General features: G+C 44.1%; 1 protein-coding gene across 7 annotated transcripts in view; it reads right to left on the bottom strand.

The window, feature by feature from the left end:
* Positions 1-19,077, bottom strand: part of XPO1 (exportin 1) — a 40,435-nt gene extending 21,358 nt beyond the window's left edge. Inside the window, exons 1-5 of one of the 7 annotated variants that reach the window (XM_061461602.1) lie at positions 18,666-18,870; positions 18,181-18,204; positions 14,327-14,458; positions 10,552-10,653; positions 6,606-6,678 (exon numbers count right to left, since the gene is read on the bottom strand). In XM_061461602.1, the coding sequence (XP_061317586.1) occupies positions 6,606-6,678; positions 10,552-10,653; positions 14,327-14,452 (301 nt within the window). In that variant the 5' untranslated portion in view covers positions 14,453-14,458; positions 18,181-18,204; positions 18,666-18,870. Of the gene's footprint in view, positions 1-6,605; positions 6,679-9,318; positions 9,383-10,551; positions 10,654-14,326; positions 14,459-17,392; positions 17,596-18,180; positions 18,871-18,919 lie in introns of those variants that run through there. The other 6 variants (XM_061461601.1, XM_061461605.1, XM_061461603.1 and 3 more) reach the window with 6 other exon arrangements.
* Positions 19,078-19,598: the final 521 nt, after the last annotated feature.

Raw genomic sequence — 19,598 nt, 5'->3', positions numbered from 1 at the left:
GTGGCCCTGCTTTGGTGGGGGGTTGAACTAGATGATCTCCAGAAGTTCCTTCCAACCCTACTCATTCTGTGATTTTATTCCATAGGAAAGAATTCCCAGTAGAACAAGCATGTTTCAGTTTTGTAAACAGCACACCCAAGAAGCTGTTCAAGGGTTGTAGTCCACTGGATTTACTAAAATCAGTGTTTCAAGAACTTAAAGGAAGGGTTATTTTAAGGAGGCAGAACAGGGCATGCACAAGCCACACAACCACTGCCCAGCAGCTGAACAAGTCTTGACGATGGCAGCAACACAACTGCCAAGTTCAGACCCTTCACTGAGACAAATGGGAAGAGACAAACCTTCCAAAGGAACAAAAGAAAAACCCAACACCACCACCTGGGGCATGCAGCATTCTTCAAGGACCAGCCAACATTACAACTACACTGATCTCACGATAACCTGCGACCAAAGGGAGGCAGATCCCATCTGCCATTGAGTCAGCACTTAGTACCTGCTCACGAACTTGTTCAGTCTGAACTAGCAGAAAAACAGTTCCCACAAAGGTCAGTCATTTTTAAACTGTTTTGCAATGATCTCCGGCCAGGAGAGCTCCCTGAACCAATTCAAAGGGCCAGAGAAGCACCAGTGCTAGCTCTGAGACGTCACAAAGCGCTCAGGTGAGGAACACTCTTACCCACAGCAGTTTAGCGGTAGATCAGCCCAGCTGCAACATCAAAATATGTTCCAATTATCAGAAATGATGGCCATCATCACTGTTAGAAGGCCTGGACAAGCATCACTTATCTGGATAAACATCAGAACGCAGTCCTTCTGTGAAAGTTGCTCCGCTACACAGGCAAAGATAAGCAACACTGAAACACTTTCCAAAGGGAAAGTGTTTTCACAAATGACCCAAGCTATGCAATAGCTGGAGCTGAACTGGGACACTGAGGAACATCCCATTATGCAAAACTGGTAAATTCTGCAGTCTAAACTTGAACACTGTGAAATACCCTGGAGTTTAATCTCTGAACATGCTTTTAGAAGCAAGTGCATCCCACCAACTGTTTAACCTGAGCTCCTATCATGACCAAACGCAGCATGTTACCATGAATGCACAGTAAGTAAGCAGACAAAAGCACTTAAGACATACAAGCACATTCCTTTATGCAGTTAGAGCACAAGCATCCAGCAGGCGTTGAAAGCTATTCTAGCTGGTGCTGCAGATGCAAGTTTACACTAATGCACTAAAATGAAGAAATTCTCTGCTTACATCAAAGAGGCATAAATAAAGCAGGCGGACACTGCAACTCAGACAATTAACATCAGTAAATTAGGATGTCAAACCCTAAAGCTGAGCTGTCCCCTCCAGGGATGGTTGTATGCATACACACTTCTACTGAGCTGTTTTAGTCCCAAAATGCCATCTTATTTTTAGCCTTATGAAACAGTGCTTTCCCCTATTGTCCTACAAATCATCTGTCCCCATTAGTGAACCCAGTCCATTATGCGTTGCCTTTTCAACAGAATAGGCTGCATCATGAAAATCCTGATAAAGGGCGCAGAGCTTGTCTTACACACATAACTGCCATGCAGTTCATAGAATAGTTAGGGTTGGAAAGGACCTTAAGATCACCCAGTTCCAACCCCCCTGCCATGGGCAGGGACACCTCACACTAAACCATGTCACCCAAGGCTTCGTCCAACCTGGCCTTGAACACTGCCAGGGATGGAGCATTCACAACTTCCCTGGGCAACCCATTCCAGTGCCTCACCACCCTTACAGGGAAGAATTTCTTCCTTATATCCAGCCTAAACTTCCCCTGTTTAAGTTTTAACCCATTACCACTTGTCCTGTCACTACAGTCCATACTGAAGAGTCCCTTCCCAGCATCCTTATAGGCCCCCTTCAGATACTGGAATTCATTCCCCCGTCATTACACAGAATCAAAACCCATCTCTTCCTGAAGCAGGCAAGAAATTTCCATTAAAATATCTCATCATTCCACAGTCTTTGCAACGGCTTAAACTGCATCAAAAGCTTTACACTCAACTCCAGAGCCTTCCTGTGAGCCACTAAACTGCATCTCTCTGAACACTTCACTTTGAGGGAAGTTGTACAAGCAATTCAGGTTTCATAATGAAGAAATGCTTATCCATTCCAGCTCAAAACACTCCAGACAAACTCACTCTGTTCACAGGAACTGAATTTCATTACCTATTGCAGGATTAATGACACGTATCACTGAATTGAAGACCAAGAAGCCCTTATTTCTAGGCAGTTTTTCACACTGTGAGAGAAAATCCTTCTGAGACCACAGCACTCTAATCAAATTACACCCTTTGTAAGTATTATTAAACAATCAACTAAACAGTATCAGAGTTTAAAGCAATTTATTATCACCTCTATAAACTCCAAACTTTGCTTGACAATGGCAGTACAATCCTCTGCACATAAGCCAAGTTCACTATGAGATGTTCTGGGATATGCCACCCACCTTTCACTAAAGCAGCTCGGTAAGGTTTGAATGAAAACCACATTACACCATTTGTGTATGTGTAAGCAATCCAAAACATCCTCTTAGGGACTAAATGCATTATGAAGAACAAATCTAACCCATTGCTATGGTTTATGACTAAACATGTCTCAAGGCTGAACATGCAGGCCAGGCACCAGATTTAACCTCATTTTACCAGTCCTGCGCCCCATAAACTCCACTCCTGTCTAGATAACCCATTGGTTCAAACTATGAACTCCAAAACCAAGAGAAAGCAGACTCATCACTGCGTATTTCTGAAAAGTAAATCCACTGTTTTGCCCAATGCCCACCTTAGAACTATGGGAGGATACTACAGACAAGCTCTCCAAATGCGCTTACACTCCTCAAGCTTCAAAATCAGCAACACCTCAGGAACAGAAATACTTTCTATGAGTGCCCTGGGTTCAGCTGTAATAGTAATTTTTCTCCTTCCTAGTAGCTGATGCAGTGCTGTGTCTCACCTTTACTCTGAGCACAGTGCTGGTAACGCACCTATGGCTTAGTTATTGCTAAGTAATGCTTACCCCGATCAAGGACTTCCAGTCTCTCATGCTCTGCCAGTGAGGAGGAGCATGAGAAGCTGGGAGGAAGCAGAGGACACCTGACCCAAACTAGCCAAAGGGGCTTCCATACCACAGCACATCATGCTCGGTATATAAATGGGGGAGAAGTCACCCAGAAAGCCCAAATCACTGCTCAGGTTGGGCTGGGTATCAGTCAGCAGGTGGTGAGCAATTGTACTGTGCATTGCTTATGTTTACTGGGTTGTTTTTTTTTCCTTTCTCTTTCAGTTTTATGTTCTCTCCCCTTGTTATTTCCCTTATCATTATTATCATCAGTAGTAGTTGTTTTGTATTGTACAATTATTGGACTGCTCTCATCTCAACCCATGGGATTTATATTCTTTCCATTCTCCTCCCCATCCCACCCAGAGTAAGTGAGCATGGTGCCGAGTTCCCAGCTGGGCATACACCACGATTACAAGTCAAAAGGTACCATGGCCAGAAGAGTTCAACTAAAAGCTACTTTAAAATAAGAGCAAACTTAAGCATGGAGTTTCAAGGCTAAAGAACACATTTTCCTACTTGCATTTGGAAGCTAAAACCTCCCCGGCATTCTGACTGCAGCAGTAACAAAGCCCTGGCTAGCCTCAAGACCCAACAAGTCATTCTGATGTACAACTGGAGGTACAGCTAGGAAAAGACACACAATTAAAAGGTTACAGTTCAGGCTCTATAATTAACTACAGTTTTGGAAACAACCTCCCTGAAAATACTGGGAGAAATACAACTTTTCCATTCACTGACAGCTCAATTCAGGCCACTCTTCACTTCAACGCTTAAGTGCTGCTATAGCTACAAAGGGAGAACAGTATTGTCTCATAAATGGATTTAGCTTCATCTTAATCAAATGTAAGATCTGTCAGCTGTATTTACTACACAAACCAAGTTAGACATATTAAGCTTATAAAGTAAGATATAAGATAACATTAACTGATTTATAACCTGCAGGAATTGTCACTAAGCATTGCTTTGTTACACCGAGTTTATTTCCTGCGCCCATATTTTACCAGTTACTTCAAACCGGAGAACCCTGTCAGCTAAAGGAACAACTGGAGCCAGGATGAAACTCCCCCTCAATTTAACCAGTTTCCCTATCTCCCAGGTAGTCAAAGCACCTGAACAAGCTCTGGAGCAGTTCTTTTGTACCAGCCAGCACCATCAGCCAAAAAAACAGAACACCAACTACCACCACAGACCAAATGAAACTGGAGTAGAGAGGAAACACTGATTCTCCCTCCTAAACCATTGAGGTCAAGATGTACAGGAGAAACCAGACAAGTAAAAACCAGCTAACCCAGTTCCCCAAAAATGCAAAGTCATTTCACAAGTATCAGTTTAGCCCTGTGAAAGGGAAAAATATTTTATAAGGTTGAACTAAAGGCACACATAGAATCACAGAATGGTTTGGGTTGGAAAGGACCTTAAGATCACCCAGTTCCAACCCTCTGCCATGGGCAGGGACACCTCACACTAGACCATGTCACTCAAGACTCTGTCCAACCTGGACTTGAACACTGCCAGGGATGGAGCTTTAACCACTTCTTTGGGCAGCCTGTTGAGGTGCCTCACCACCCTCACAGTCAAGAACTTCCTTCTTATTCATTAGGATAAAGGATTCCCCCTCCCCAAAATCTTCAGAAAAAGTACAAAAGTCAGGAAAAAAATAAGAATACTTAAAACTGACTGCATGGCTACTGATAGTAACTTTATTTTGCATTGCAATGTACTGAGCTACAGACACTGTGTCTTCCCAAGTGACAGGAACCAGTCGAACAGTGCTCTCATGTCTGCAAACAGTAAAGTAACAAATCTAAAGCACCAACTCAAATGTATCAGTTCCACAATTCATTTATGCTATGTATCCAATATTATCTTGGCATCTTGAGACTAAATGAGGTAGCATGATCCAAAACACAGCCAACCACTTCACCCTACCACTACCGTTTCTCACCTATTCCATGCATTTAGAGTGTGCCTTTTTAAGACCTGGAATTACTGAGTTACATTCTGTATTTGGCACTGTGTTTGGTTCAGTTCCAAACTATCAAGTAAGCCTAACTTAGCGTCATCTATTCCACTACATCTCCCTTCACCAGTGGGCAGTAGTAAGCTGAATAACTACTGACTCTTTACTTTCTTCCTGCTCTGCTGCCACAGCCAAAAACATTAGGAGAGCAACTTCCAAATGCTGAAACTAAGTGCTCATATAACAAGATACAAGTTGACATACTCTAAAGGCACACAGAAAACTGAACTTCAGGGTGCTCCGCTGATTTCTCAGAAGGACATAGTTGTGCCTGAGCCTCAGTTGAACCCGCTTCCTAGAAACCTACACGTGTGTTTGCAAGAGCAAACCGAATGTGAAACCTTAGTTTCACTTTCAGAGAGAGCTTTGCTTTATCTGTCAACGTACAGTTGGAAGGCATGGGGGAGGGAAGGTAAGAATAACCACAGAAATGTGGAAGTCTCCCTCAACACTTTTTTCCATCAACACATTATAATCAATATAGTTTCCGAACCAAAGCACTGAGTAACAATGTAAAACACATCTGAACACTGTTAATGTGAACTCGCAGCATAACTCATAAAACTGTATTAACTTTAATGAGTTCCAAGACCAGCCTTTAGTATAAAGTCAAGTGTGGAACAACATTCAATGTCAAAAATTGAAAGCAGTTGTACTACACTTCGTCCTGACACTTCTTTGTAAAGTCCAAGTGGCAATGGCTTGACAGAAAGCTACATGAACAAGCAGTGATCCTGCAGCAGAGGTACCTCCCTTTACCACAGGTAACATCTACAACTCAGCAGACACTGCATAGCTGGGAGAGGGGAAAAAATAGAAATACATTTAAAAGTGCAGGATTTATGTTAAGACTTCCAGACTCTGCAATGAAAGAAGACTGCGGATTTTCCCTACGCTGTGCTGCCAATTACAGTAATGTAGCTGCACATACACATGCATTAAAGCAGACTTTACAGTATTTCACTGCCTAGAAGAATGAATTACCATTAGTAGGTAAGACTATGCATTTACTTATGTTTCTGTCTTAAAAGAATCACAACAGTTTACAATCTCCAAGTTACATAAACCTACACATGCTACCGGATGGACCATGTCGCCTACCAGAAACATGACTGGATACTGGTGAGCCTGTGTACACTCCTGTGCCAACTACAGAGAGCCAAAACCTCCACCTCAAAACCAGGAGCTGACCTTAGAAGCTGCCTACTGTTAGACCTTTTCAGGTAAGTCAGTACAACATCTAAGCAATGATGTTTCAAAACTATCAGTCACAGGTTTTACCTTCACAGTTTCAGGTGCTCACCACCCCACCTGGACCACAGTCACAAAAGGGAAAGCTGTGGTTGCATCACACAGAAAAGCACAGATGGTCTTACTACATGACAAAAAGTTACTAGCCTAATTGGATTTGAAGCTAAAAATGACTTCACTGGGGACTAACAGTCTAAATCTCAGTTAATACACAAAGAGGAAAAGACAAAAATCCCTCCCTACCTTCACACTGGTTCCTTGGTAGAATCTTCCATCTTGTTTTTATCACATTTTCCAAGATTTGCAGTCCATAATACTGAAATTGGAGAAGAACAGAATGTGAGTACATTACTGTAGGACTAACTAACTTTCAGGACTCTCATTCAATCAGACATTCACACTTAACATCTAAGACTTCAAGATTATTAAGCTAACAATTTTATTAAATATATATATATACACACATGTCTATTCACCCATTTACTGAGGTTTCATGCATTTTTCTTTTCTTGCTTTTATTCTTCACTACTCTACATCCTGCTGTTTGATCATGCTCACACCAGGAGGGGAGGGGGGGGGGAAATAACACTAATGAAAAGCCCTCACTCTGGCAGACAATTTTGGCTATCTGGAGAAGTAGCAGCCAGATATGAATTGCTATCATAAATGACTGGTCATATGTTCAAGTATTAACACAACCAGGCTCCTAAAATATTTAGCAGCTTGGATGGTCTCAAGCTTCCTATCGTTCTTCTAAGAGCTGAAAAAAAAAAGGTCTTGTCTTAGCATCATATGTCCTGCCACTGGCACTTCCTAAAGAAGGACTTCCCAAACTTCCCTGGACTGTTACTTTAGGAACAGCAAGACAACCCACAAGGTTTATTTAATTTCAATACCCACCCCAATATGGCAGCTATTTCTACTATTTAAAGATGAACTTTTGTGCTCAGTCAAAGAATAATAGAAATGTGAATAAACTCTTGGAAATCCTTTTACCTTTCAGGAATTCCTTCCTATGTTCTTACCCAAAACCATTAGGCTTGCAAAGTAATCGGTAAGGCCACAGTCCCTCTGCCCATTTGTCCCTACTGCCAACTCACAGTAACAGGGAAAGAAGTTTGTGGTGCTATGACGGAAGAACTTTAATATGTAAAACCCCATTAGCATGAATAGACAGGAGAGAAAAGGGGACGAGGAGGTTTGTTGTTATTTTATCTGCAGTGGATTAGGAAGAAAAAAAAAATCATCATCGCATCAATGCCTGAAAGGTAAAACTCAAGTTTTCACAGTTCAAAGTTTGGCTGAGAATAAGAGTTCCTCTTTAAAACGGTTAGTTGTTATACAAAGTAGGATCACGAGCATTTCAACCAAAGGGATCACGAACGCTTCAGTTTCATTAAAAAACACCGTGTCGACTGTCCCAAACTACATTGTATTAAAATACCACTTTTGCTGTTCTCATCTCAACATAACCTACATCCCTCTGCTTCTCCATCCGACCAGGTTTCTACAAGCTTCACGTATACATCCTGCATTTGCATGCTGTCATCTTCCAAAACTCTCGGGTACCAAGAAAAAGTACGCATTAACAGACTAGCAATGGTATTTTTCTTCTGCACGGTCAGCAGCAGAAGTTTATCAATGAGATTTTAAATCTGAATTTACTTAATTACTTAACATAAAAACCTAAATGAAATCAAGGGATGTTCACAGAAGGAAATGTATGGAGACATTCTTCAGTAAAATGCTTCACTTCACGGGAAGTGATTTCAGACACTGCTACAGATTCACAGACACCATCTGCAACCGATCCAGGCTCACAAGACATCCTTACAAAAGCTTCTAACAATGTTGAAAATATACACATTGGTATCAGACAGCCCTAACGCTCCTGAAGCGGATCTAAACACCAGTTAAATGTCTAGATTCTACAGGCACCTGCATCACTTACCCCTTCAGGTAACAGCTAACCACAGATGTTTTGCTCCCAGACTTTTCTCTACCAGTCAACTTATTTAGCCTTTAAGACCAGAATGGCAAGTTTACTTTCACTTTTACAAAAGCACTGGAATACCAACTACCACCTGAAAATCCTGACCTAAACTAAGGACAGACTTTATCTTTGGTCTTTTTCTGTGCCCTGCGTAGGATTTCCTCCAAGTAAAAGAAAAGGACAGACACTTCTAGCAATTTGCCACGCTTAATCCCGCATTACCTGCTCAAATACCTAACTCAGATTCACACACCTTAAACTGTGAAGAGGTTCATGCTGTCTAGATTTCTATTCATTCCTTTGTACAGATGTGACTTCAATTCTGCTCTCAGCTAGTGTCTTGTTCCTCTCTTCCTCAGTACTATTCATTTTTCCTAACACTTGCATATGAAATTAAACTGCAGCAGAAATGAAATCACTGTATGCAGTCTTCACCTACACATCCTTCTTGCCATACCATGTCTGAAGGCTTCCTCAGCCTGCCTGAACACTCCGCAATGGACCTTCTGGGTTTTTCATCTTGGCTTTTTAGCTTCCCTTGATTTGATGGTTCTGATTTTTCCTTATTTCCCTGATAATCAGCTACACTAAATCCAGAAGGAAGTCACCGACACCAGTTAGAAGTTTTGCTGTTTGTACTCTTGGAAGTGTGTAAAAATCAACTCTTCCAATAGAAGACAAAACAAACACTATCATCTGCTCATAAAACAAACCTTTCAAAGTTCATTTGCTCTTGGTTTGCTTATTTCTAACTAAGAGGAATTCGCTACCCAGTTATGTAGATGAGGGACAGGTAACAACAAAGACTGGAAAAAAAAAAAGCATGAAATGATCCCTATGGTAGAAATGTCTGTGGTACCCTTATTACTTATTCTATGCACCGAATCCCTTTCCCTCCCGCCTCCCAAGAAACAAAAACAATTGATGAACAGAATTCAGTTAAAGGGAATCAAAAGGGTAGACCTTGTGGAGGCCTGCCGTCAAAGCCTAGCTGTGTCAGTTGCACAGGAAGACACCCCTTTTCTTCCTATTACAAGCAATCAACATAATGGAACATTATGATTAATATCAGGTAGTGTTAACAGCTTTAATTAAAGAAAAAATATGATTGCATAAAAGCCAAATGTCATAGTGCATAAATTTAGCACCAAATCATTTGCAATTTATGTAAATTGAAGAATTCTTTACCTGTTGCTTTCTTTCTGTTCCTTTAATCATCTCATTTTTCACAAGACAAATTTTGAGTTTTTAAAAATACTGTTGATAAATCAACTTAAACATTAGTAACGTCTGTCAGTATAAAAAGCAAAGTTTACCAGGCAAGCAAACAGGCAAACACTGTTACTTAAAGGGTAGCACTTTGAGGAAGTTCTTTAAACTCTTTTCCCCTGAACTTCAGAGAATGGAACTGCTTCATGAATAGCCATGATTTCAGAAACCAGCCAAACACGGTTATTTTCTGTTCGAACACAGTGTGTATCAAGCAGAAAAACATGCATGTCAGTTATCTGAGGTAATAAAAGACAGTGAAAACACATTTCCATCAACTTTTCGCTTCAAACTTCAAAAGCCTTTGGTATAGCATTTAAAGTTGTAGAAAAAAAACACCTGAATGCTGCCCCTTTTAGTCTCTACCACAATGGATGGATTCAAACCAGTAGTACAAAGTAAATGTAAAGACTAATCTCCTACTACAAAGAGTTTGGGGTGTTTAACTTTCACTGATTGCTCAAAATCTTGGCCTAAAAAGGTGTCTATTTTGTCTTTTATACACCTAGGGACAAATTCTCTCCTCAGTTACGTGCATATGGCTCTCAGGATGATCAAGAGAAGACAAGCACTTATCCAAGGACAAAATGTGGCTCTAGGAGACTTTTCATTACTCAGATGTATACAGACACACACCAGTCTTTGGAACTGGCATTATGCTTATATGTGCCTTGAAAAAAAACCTTGTATTTCCAATTTAGCTCTTCCTTTTTACAAAAAAGGGAGAAAAACTCTTGCCAATATAAAAGGAGGTTTGTCCTTCTTTTGTCCATTTACAGTTCTTGTTTAAAGCCAACTTGGGAAACAAGACAATAAGAAAAATGTGGCTTGAATCAAGAAAGTCTATGGCTAAAATGAGATACCTTCCTCAAAGTTTATGAATGGAAGAAAGAGGAAATCCAAATAAATAAAAGTTAATTTGCTTACTTTGGTATTCATGTTCTGAGAGAACTCCAAAATAGTATCAACTCTTGTCCACGCATCAGGATGTTCTTTTAAATGAGTCAAGACTTCCTGCGCCATTCTTTGCTAAAAATCAAGTTTAATAAAAACAAGTATTAGCATTAGATTACTTAAGAAATTATATACTCTCAGTGACATTAATATATAACACATCTTTAAACCACATATCCAAGAGTTACAGAACTCAATCAGGCACAGTAAGTCCCTTAAGCCTCCTTCTGTGTGACAGCTGAAGTGTTAACAACCAAACTCCAAAAGTGCATTGATGCAACAGGACTTTACTTACTTCCACTCTTCCATACTGAATAGCTCATCAAGAGCAGCAGTGAACATGTGAGAACAACACACATTACAGGCGGAAAGTATTAGAGAATGAGGTTTTCTTCCCTTCAAGAAGGTCATCCAGGTATAATTGTACTCAAGGGCACCCAATCTTTCTACTTCTACTGTAGGCATTCATATAAAGTGCTAGCCTTAAGGAGTACTGTATCATGCTGTGAAGTTGTCGATTTTCTTTTGAAGAGCCAGGGAGCAGAGCATTAGAGATCTTCAATCCCTACTTTTGAGGAATCCCTTGGTATATCTAACAGCTTACAAAACAGTAAAAGAAACTGGTTGGGGAGGGGGGACGGAAGGGAGCTGATCGTGCTAATGGTTTGTTCTTTACTTGGGACTGACCTTACCAATTCTTGTGCTAGATACCATGGTTTCAGTAACTTGCACAACCTCATCTGAAGCAGTTACATACTGAAATAGTCGAGTTCATTTTAGCTATCCTTTCAAAAGCCTGCGTGCCCATAAGCATTTTTTAAGGAGCCAAATGATAGCCGTTTTCAAAAATGCATTGTGCTGACAAATCTTGCTGCAAGTTGCATCATCTCCACCATCAGACACTGTCTTACCAACAAGATGAACATTTTGCATCCCAATCATCAAAACTTAGATCATTCTTTCACTGTAGAGCCAATTCAATGGCATTACAAACCAGTTAAAGCTTTACTTTAGGATTAACTTCAACAGAAATTACTACAGCTGTGCAGATTCCTAGTTTGCTGCAAGAACATACTTGGGATAATCACCAACTGATGTAAGAAAATAATGTTCTTCAGTAAGAAAGAAACCCTATCAAGACCCAAAATCTATATATTTATCATGCAAGAAACACAAATTGGGCATGGGATTTACCAGGTAAAAATTAAAAGCTACAACAGTAAGGCACAAGGATGTCTAAAATACCTGTACAACACTGGCATCCCCACTTCATACAATTGAGCCCATATTCCCTGCCTGACACTGACCAGAAAGGAAACCCCTGCAGATTTGATATGGAGAAGTACCACACCAATATTCCTTTTAAGTCCAAAAGCAGCACGACCATATTCTCACATTATGACATCAGTGCTTTACAATAAAATAAATACAGGGGAAAGAATAACTACTACTTCAGGCTCAGCCTGGGTGTGTTTTTATAGTGGCCTCCTTAGCGCTTCCAATACTGCTGACATACCACAGGATCAAGTTTCAGCACCAACAGCACATATACAGCTCAATATTCCTCTCCCAAGCCCTGAAGAGTTTGTTCTCATGACCACTAACCCCTCTTCTGGTCAACAATTTCTGTAGTTTCTTAAAACCCGTATAAACCAAACAGTAATACTGAATCAAGACAGAAGCCTCACTGTTTTGTTGCTACCAAAAAAAGGGTATCAAATAACAATCCTTCTAGACATGTGAAGATCTAACAGACCAGTAGAATTAAGAGCCTGGGATGAGCCCAGGTAAACACCTCCGAGTCATCTCAAGTTTGGTGCACTAGGGTGGGGTTGGGGATATCTATTCTTTCCAGTCATACACCAACAAAAAAAGCCCCAAGAACAGAAAAAAAAAAGCAACAAGAAGTTAGGACAGAAAAGAGCTTCTTTCTTGCCTAAAACATACCAGCAGATAAAGGCTTTTGCAAGCAAAGACAAGAATTAAGCAGAAGGAAGAGACAGGTGAATCTGAAGGCAAGTTCAGCATGGGCCATCCAGGCCGCATTCTAAACCTTTCTTATCCCAGCATACACTCATCTATTCCAGGCAAACTACTGTTAATCTCCCAATTTTATTACTTAGTTTCCTAAGCTTCTCTTATTCCTGTCACCCTTTAAGACATGATTTGAGCTGACAGGCTCCACAGAGAAGCAGTGACTTCTGAACTCCTTGCAAGAGGTAAGAGCTCAGACTCACTGAAATATGTCTCCACCTTTGAAAGCGTACTACAATAGGAAACCAAACTCTCATTGAAGCAACACATGCACCTAAAAGAAGTTTCTCTCCTGATTCACTTTTGCTAGCTAAGTGCCACCTCTTGAATTTTCACTTGTTATATTAGTCTTCTGAACACCAGAGACTAAACCCAGCTGTTTCAAGTGAAGAAACTTCTCCCACCACCAGAACAATGGCAATTCGATCATTGCCTTTAGTGTTAATCCCCTACTCTCCTCATAAACCTTCCCAACTTCTTAAACTCCATTCAAACCAAACAATACTTTAAGCACCACCTACTCTGTAAGGCAGCACAGTACACAAACATACCACAGAACAAGAACTCCGAAGTTCATACTCTGAAGGCAAAAGCTACAAGCAGTTTTCTGTCACAGAATCATAGAATAGTTAGGGTTGGAAAGGACCTTAAGATCATCTAGTTACAGCTAGTAACTGTTTGAATTCTGGACACTCAAAATGCAAATACTTCAAGAAAGAGCAAAGTATTTTTAAAAACCCATAGGAATTCACATTAAGTCTTACAAAAGCTTCTTTTCTTTTAAGACACACACAAAACAAGTATATTACTGTTTATTCTAACAGCTGGAAGGAATAGAAAAGCATCAGCTACTTTGTCTCATTTTAATTCACTTATTGTTGTGCAAGAATATCTTAGGAAGAGATGCCCGACACTGAAACTCCCAATTTGTTAAGCACAAACAATTAACATTTGGCAGAACAGGACCTCTGCCAACACCCTTGTGGCAGTACTTGCTTTCAACATTTAAGTCTTATTTCCGAAGTAGTTCAGGAAATACATCAAAGCAATACAAGATTCACTTTCAAGACAATATATGCATGCCCACAAATGCACATTCTCCCAGTTTCAACTCAGCCTTCACAATCTGTTCTAAGGCCAAAGAAAGACTGCAAGAACCATCAGACAAACAATAATGGGGGTAGGAGAAGACCCAAGAAAGAACAACCTCTCCTCTTAAATTGTGCGTGACATGGTTCTTTGATTTTCATGGTTTTCTGATTCTGTGATTCCAAGTACAAATACAGCAATAGTGCCATTAACATTTTTCTTTTAAATACAATCCTTTAGTGAAGCCAACATTGAATTTATGGCTTCACAATCCCACCCCCAATAATAAACTGCAGGTAATTCAGACCTTTCTCAAGAACTAAGTCAGAGAAGGTAAGCTGCAAGCGGAAGTGCCCTTACAAAATTTTACTTGGCAACACCTTTCAACAGCAGGAGGCATGCTAGAAATGAACACACACTAAACTAACACTGTTCCAAGCGTCATTCCAATGTTTATAACGTCAGGCCTGCCTTTAAATCAGGGCATGTCAATTACCAGTGAGATTCCAGCCACTAGCAGGGTAAATTCACTAATATTACTGATATTTATTGGATTCATTTTGCTCAACTGATTTTCTGTAAGGTGAAACATAGTCAAGAAACATAGGTTCTAAGTCCACATTACCTGCGCGCCTTCTCCATGGTACAAGCAGTTCACCACATTGTCCAAGAGGTTGATATCCAGTTTCTGGTTAAAATCCAGCAGCTGGCGAGCTGCATGGTCTGCTAACATTGTCATAATTGCTGGCATAGATTACTGCAAAATAAACAAAAAAAAACATTAAGAAATTATTACTCTATGTAGTTACAAAGCAAGTGCTTCAACTTCAGCATCTCATTTGAATGAGGCGAGCTATGTTAGCAGTACTGGACAGCACTGAACAAAACACTCCTGCGATTGCTGAGTGAGGAGCAGGACAAAGTCCTTCTGAAGAATTCACCCATCACTGCCCCAACTAAACTCACAGAATCAACTATGTTGGAAAAGACCCTTAAGATCATCAAGACGGATCCAACTACTACTCCAGGACTGCCAAATTCTCAGGGTCTTCAGCAAGTATAGCACGCAAGACACACTAGTCTACCATCTGCATTATGAGCAAGCTAAAGCTGATTTCAAAGCAAATACAAACCCCTACTAGCCCCTAAACACACGTAAGCCACCAAGTTTGCTGGCACAAACACCTAGTATTGTTACAACCAAAACCCATACTGGGTATCTCAGACAGATGTTTAGTTTCCAAGCCCAACATGCGCATTTAGAAGATCAATTCTAAAGAGCTTTTCAACAGCTGGCTATGGAAGTAAGTGAATGTGATCTACATACACACTAAGAAATTAGCCAGAGGATGTTTTGCAAGTACTTGAGGGGAAACAAGAACCACGTACAAGTAAAAAATCAGCATTGAAACTAAGGCAGTTGGCTGTTTGAAGGCACTTTGAGAAGATGAAGTAAGAGGACTGTGAAGTCAGCAGGTTACTCCACACACCACGTTAGGACACTTGAAACTGAAACGGAATTCTACGGGAGCTTTGAGGCCCCATAAAACCAGCCACACATGCATTAACTCTTTGTCCTAGATACTACGGCCTCAATATTATGCAAAGGAAGTCAGGTGGGGTGTGTGTGTGATTGTGGGTGTGCATCGAGGATGCTTTCCCACTGGAGACTGGTACAGGGCAATTGTGAAAAGCCAGAAAATTAGCCAGAAGCCACAGAATTGTGGATGGTTAAATTATACTCTACCCTTTTCAAGCCACACACACCCCACCCCATGCTGGGAGCATCTGATCAAGTTTATTGCTGCCTTCTCACAGTCACTGGCAATCTCAACGCAGATTCCTACCCTCCCCTCTACAGCAGCTCTATGCCATTCATCCCCCCTTTTCAGAATCTTCCATAAAGCTTCAGTTGAGAATTAGCCAGATGTCTGGACACTGCAAGAGCTCTACTGTAACTTTTTCAGGGATATGTGTATACTCAGGAAGATACCATCCGAAACTTCCAGAAACACGCTCATACACCCAGCCAACCCTTTTAGAGTAACCCAGAAGTCAGATTAGCTCTTACTAAATAACCTCATGTGCAAATAAGAATTCTTTTTATGCCTTGCATGTTTAAGTCATGCTCAAAAGTTAAGAGCAAGACAAACCTGTGCCTCAACCCAAGTAATTACTAATTAAGTGAAAATCCTACAGAAGCATAAGGACAAGGAAAATCTTTTGGTTGTAAATGCTTATTTGCAAGCAGCGTCAAGGAACTTCATCTACTTCTATAAAGAAAGATATTAACTTAAAAATACAATTCAAATGATTGGGTTTTGAAGTCAACCACTCAGTATTACTACACTAACATAATCATTTTGAGAGCTCCATCTCAACATCCAGTCAGCCATCTACCTGGGAAGACAGAAGGAAATAAACATCACGTAGAATAAATAAATCAAAACTAACACTCCACTTCTGTCCTTTCCCCACAGCCCCTGAAGTTTACGAAATCCAGGGTTAAGTATAGAAGCAAGAACCAAAACAAAGCAGCGGGGAAGACCTATTTAATTCTTTTAACTTAAGAGGCCACTTGAAATCCCAGCTCATCTGGCAGAGGGGCAGTAAGCAGCGCTACTAGAAGGGAGCTGCACCCATGAATAAACTCTGAAGCTCAGAGCAGTTAATTCTCCCACCAGACACGCCCCTTTTTGTTCACATCTGGCCTCTACCGGGAGCGGGGAAAGCGCTTTTCAAACTACAACAAGCGCCGTAAAGCAGTCGTTCTTCAGGTAGAGGCCATTCATTTCTGATTTAAGCCTCTTTGGGTGGTTTTTAGGCCCTAAGAGCACAAACGAGGAGCCACGTGACACAGAAGTTATTAACCACATGGAAGCAGAAAGGAAATGTTTTGAATAGGGCCCTCTGCCACTCCCAGCATTATCTTCAAAATGACCTACCTACTGGCAAACTGAAATACAGAAATGGCGGCTTTGTGGTCAATACCAACTGCAATCAACTCTATTTCCTACTCATCACGCTGCACCCACATGAGGCTTCTAATCTTTGATTGACTACCCTCCTATACTTCGTTCCCCATCATGCCTGAACTCCAGAACAGGTTTAAACCTCGGCTCCAAGAACCACCACTAATCAATTCTTCCATACTATCGGGGAAATAGAAACAAAAAGTTGAGTATCTCAACTACAACATAGCGAGAATCTGACATCTACCGAAGGTCAAAAGAACTGCATTTGCAGCACTGTTTACATAGTTATTCCAACTTCCAATGACCCCGGACCTTTAACACAACAGATGATGATATACTTGATATATTCATTTAAGCATGTCGTGCACTGGAACAGCAGCATACATTTAAGCAGTGAGAAACATTGAGTATTCACAGTGAACAGTCAGAGCACCTTCAACCTTAAAGCTCAATGGGGGCAGCGACTAAAAGCAAACAAAACCCCCAAAAAGACAACCTGGGAGAGTCACTCAGCTCTATTCCTCAGCATGCAGTTCCTCTACTGAACGCCAAGTGAATTACCGCCCCAAGACCCTCTTCCAATGAATTAGTTGCATCACTTGTGAATTCCTCCAGCTGCACCGCATGGAGGGGAGCACACCGCAGCCGCATTACACTTCAAACGCGCCCGCAACGAGACGATCCCTTCCCTTCCCTCCCCTCCCCACTTCACACACACGTGAATGTACGAGATGCAATCACACCGCTCCACCAACATCCTCCCGGCACCTCGGAGCATTCATTTTCGGGCACGGCCGCGCCCGAAATCACCTCCTCACCCCAGCGCGGAGGCCTTGCCCCTGCTCCCGCCGCACGGCCGCGCCGCTGCCCGCCTCACGAAGGGGATGCGGGGGGGGGGGAAGCAGGCCCGGGGCGGCGGAGCAAGGCGCGGAGAGCCGGCGGGCCGGGGCCCTGCGGAGCGCGGCGGGCCGGCGGCGGCGCGGCCCCTCCCTCCCTTCTCTCCTCCTCTCCCTCCCTCCGCTCCAGCCCTGCGCTCTATACAGGGCCCCCCACGTGATCCAGGCGGACGTTTCAATACTGCTGCACAGACACACAAAAATATTTCTGGAAACTTCCACTCCTAATAATTTACAGATTATGTCCCCGCTTCGTGCCCGTACCCGAGCCCAACCCCCCCCCCCCAGCCCGCTCCATCCCCTTCGTAACGACGGGCAAAGCCCCCGCCGTGCGGCCCCGCTGCCGCCTTTCCCGCAGCATCAGCGCTCCGCTCGGCCAGGCCGAGGATGCTCAGACCCCAAACCCCATTTTAAGCACACACCCCCCCAAGGGTTTTCTCTCCTTCAAGTTCGCGCCCTTCATACACACACACTTGCGGCCGTACCCCTCCCGCTGCCCCGCACCTCCTCCCGAGCGCTTCCCTCCCCCCATTGCCCCCCACCACGTTCCTCATCGCGGCACCCCCCCCAACCCCCGACCATTCCCTGCAGCCTGAGCGCGGACTTACCTAGGTGTTTCTTACAGCCTCTTCCTTCAAAAAGTAGGGGTGGGTGAGGGAAGTTTCTAACCACACGCCAAAAAAAAATAATTCGAAAATAAAAAAAGGCCACTAAAAATAACCCTTCCCCCCCCTCCAAAAAAAGAACCACCGAAGGGGTGTGGGGGGGAAGGAAGACGAGCGCACCCTCCTCCCTGCCGGCTATGGACGAGGAGCGCCACTCCTCCCCGCACTACCCCTGCAAGCAGCGTGCCCTGGCCTGACTGCACTAAGCTCCCAGCACAAGCCCGCGGCCCCCGGGCGGGCGCTCCCCTCGGCGCCTTCCGCTCAGCTCCGGCGCTCGGCCGCCCGCGCTCCCGACAGACGGGCCGCGCTCCCCTCCTCTTGCTCGGGGAGGGGGGAGGAGAGGGGTGGGGGGGAGGGGGGGGGGGAACTGGGGAGGGGAAGGGGGGTCGGCCTCCAGAGGCCGCTGGTAGGGCGGAGGGAACTTCTACCTTCCCGGCGGCCCTGGCTGCCCCAGTAGCGGCCCGGCGGGGCCCTGGCGCTGTCTCCCGCGTCGCTGGCTGCCCAGGCCCGGGCCCTCGCGGCCGGGTCTGTCGGTGCTGCTGCGGCTGCCGCCTTTCCCCGCGGCCCGGCGGAGCGCTCAGTTCAGCCCCATGCCCACCCCCCCCCGGGCTCGCACTAAACTTTGCCCCCTCAGCTGCGCCGGCGGCTCCCCCCCCTACGAGCAGGTCACACGCACAGCGACGGAGGCGGCGGCGGTGGTGGTAGCAGGGACTGAGCGCGGCGCGTCTCCCCCTCCTAATGCCACAGGCTCGGAACCGGCTCAAACCGGTTCAGACTGGGAGATTCCATCTCGGTTTAGTTTTCAGCCCATGGCGCCGCGGAGCGTTTGGAAACCTCGGGCCTCCGCCCAGCCGGCGCTCCCATTGGTCTCGAGCCGTGCCGCCGCGGAAGCGGCCTCCACGCTCATTGGCTGGAGGGCCTGTCAATCACCTGCTGTCCTCGGAGAGGGGCGGAGGGAGCGAGCGGCCGCGGGGAGGGGGGGGTAAGATGGAGGGGATCCGCCCCCTCTCCAGCAGCGTTTTGTGCGCAGAGGGGGGGGCGGGGGGCGGGGGCGGGACGCTTCTCGCTGATTGGTCGAGATGAGCTGTCACTCAAAAGTCTGACGCGCCTCCGGGTGGCAAACGGCGGGCGCAGGTGTCGCCGCGCTCTGATTGGCTGGCGGCTCGGCGTGACGCGCGTGTCTGAGCGCGGCTTTTGGGGCTGCTGAGGGGAGAGGGCGCGCGGGAGTGTGGGGGGGGAGGGGTGGTCGTGGCAGCCGTTGGGAACTGAGGGCTCGTTCCTGAGGGGAATGGGGTGCGGGGGTGTCCCTGAGGGCGAGAAGGGGTTAACCCCAGTCGGGAGGGCTCCGGGTGCCTCTCGTG

This window comes from Pezoporus flaviventris, unplaced genomic scaffold, assembly GCF_033815535.1.
Source record: "Pezoporus flaviventris isolate CSIRO_AGI_PZ_B2104156 unplaced genomic scaffold, CSIRO_AGI_Pfla_v1 ptg000031l, whole genome shotgun sequence".
Lineage (NCBI taxonomy): Eukaryota > Metazoa > Chordata > Aves > Psittaciformes > Psittacidae > Pezoporus > Pezoporus flaviventris.
The sequence above is the reverse complement of the archived record's forward strand: the minus strand, read 5'-3'. Positions and strand labels throughout refer to the sequence as shown.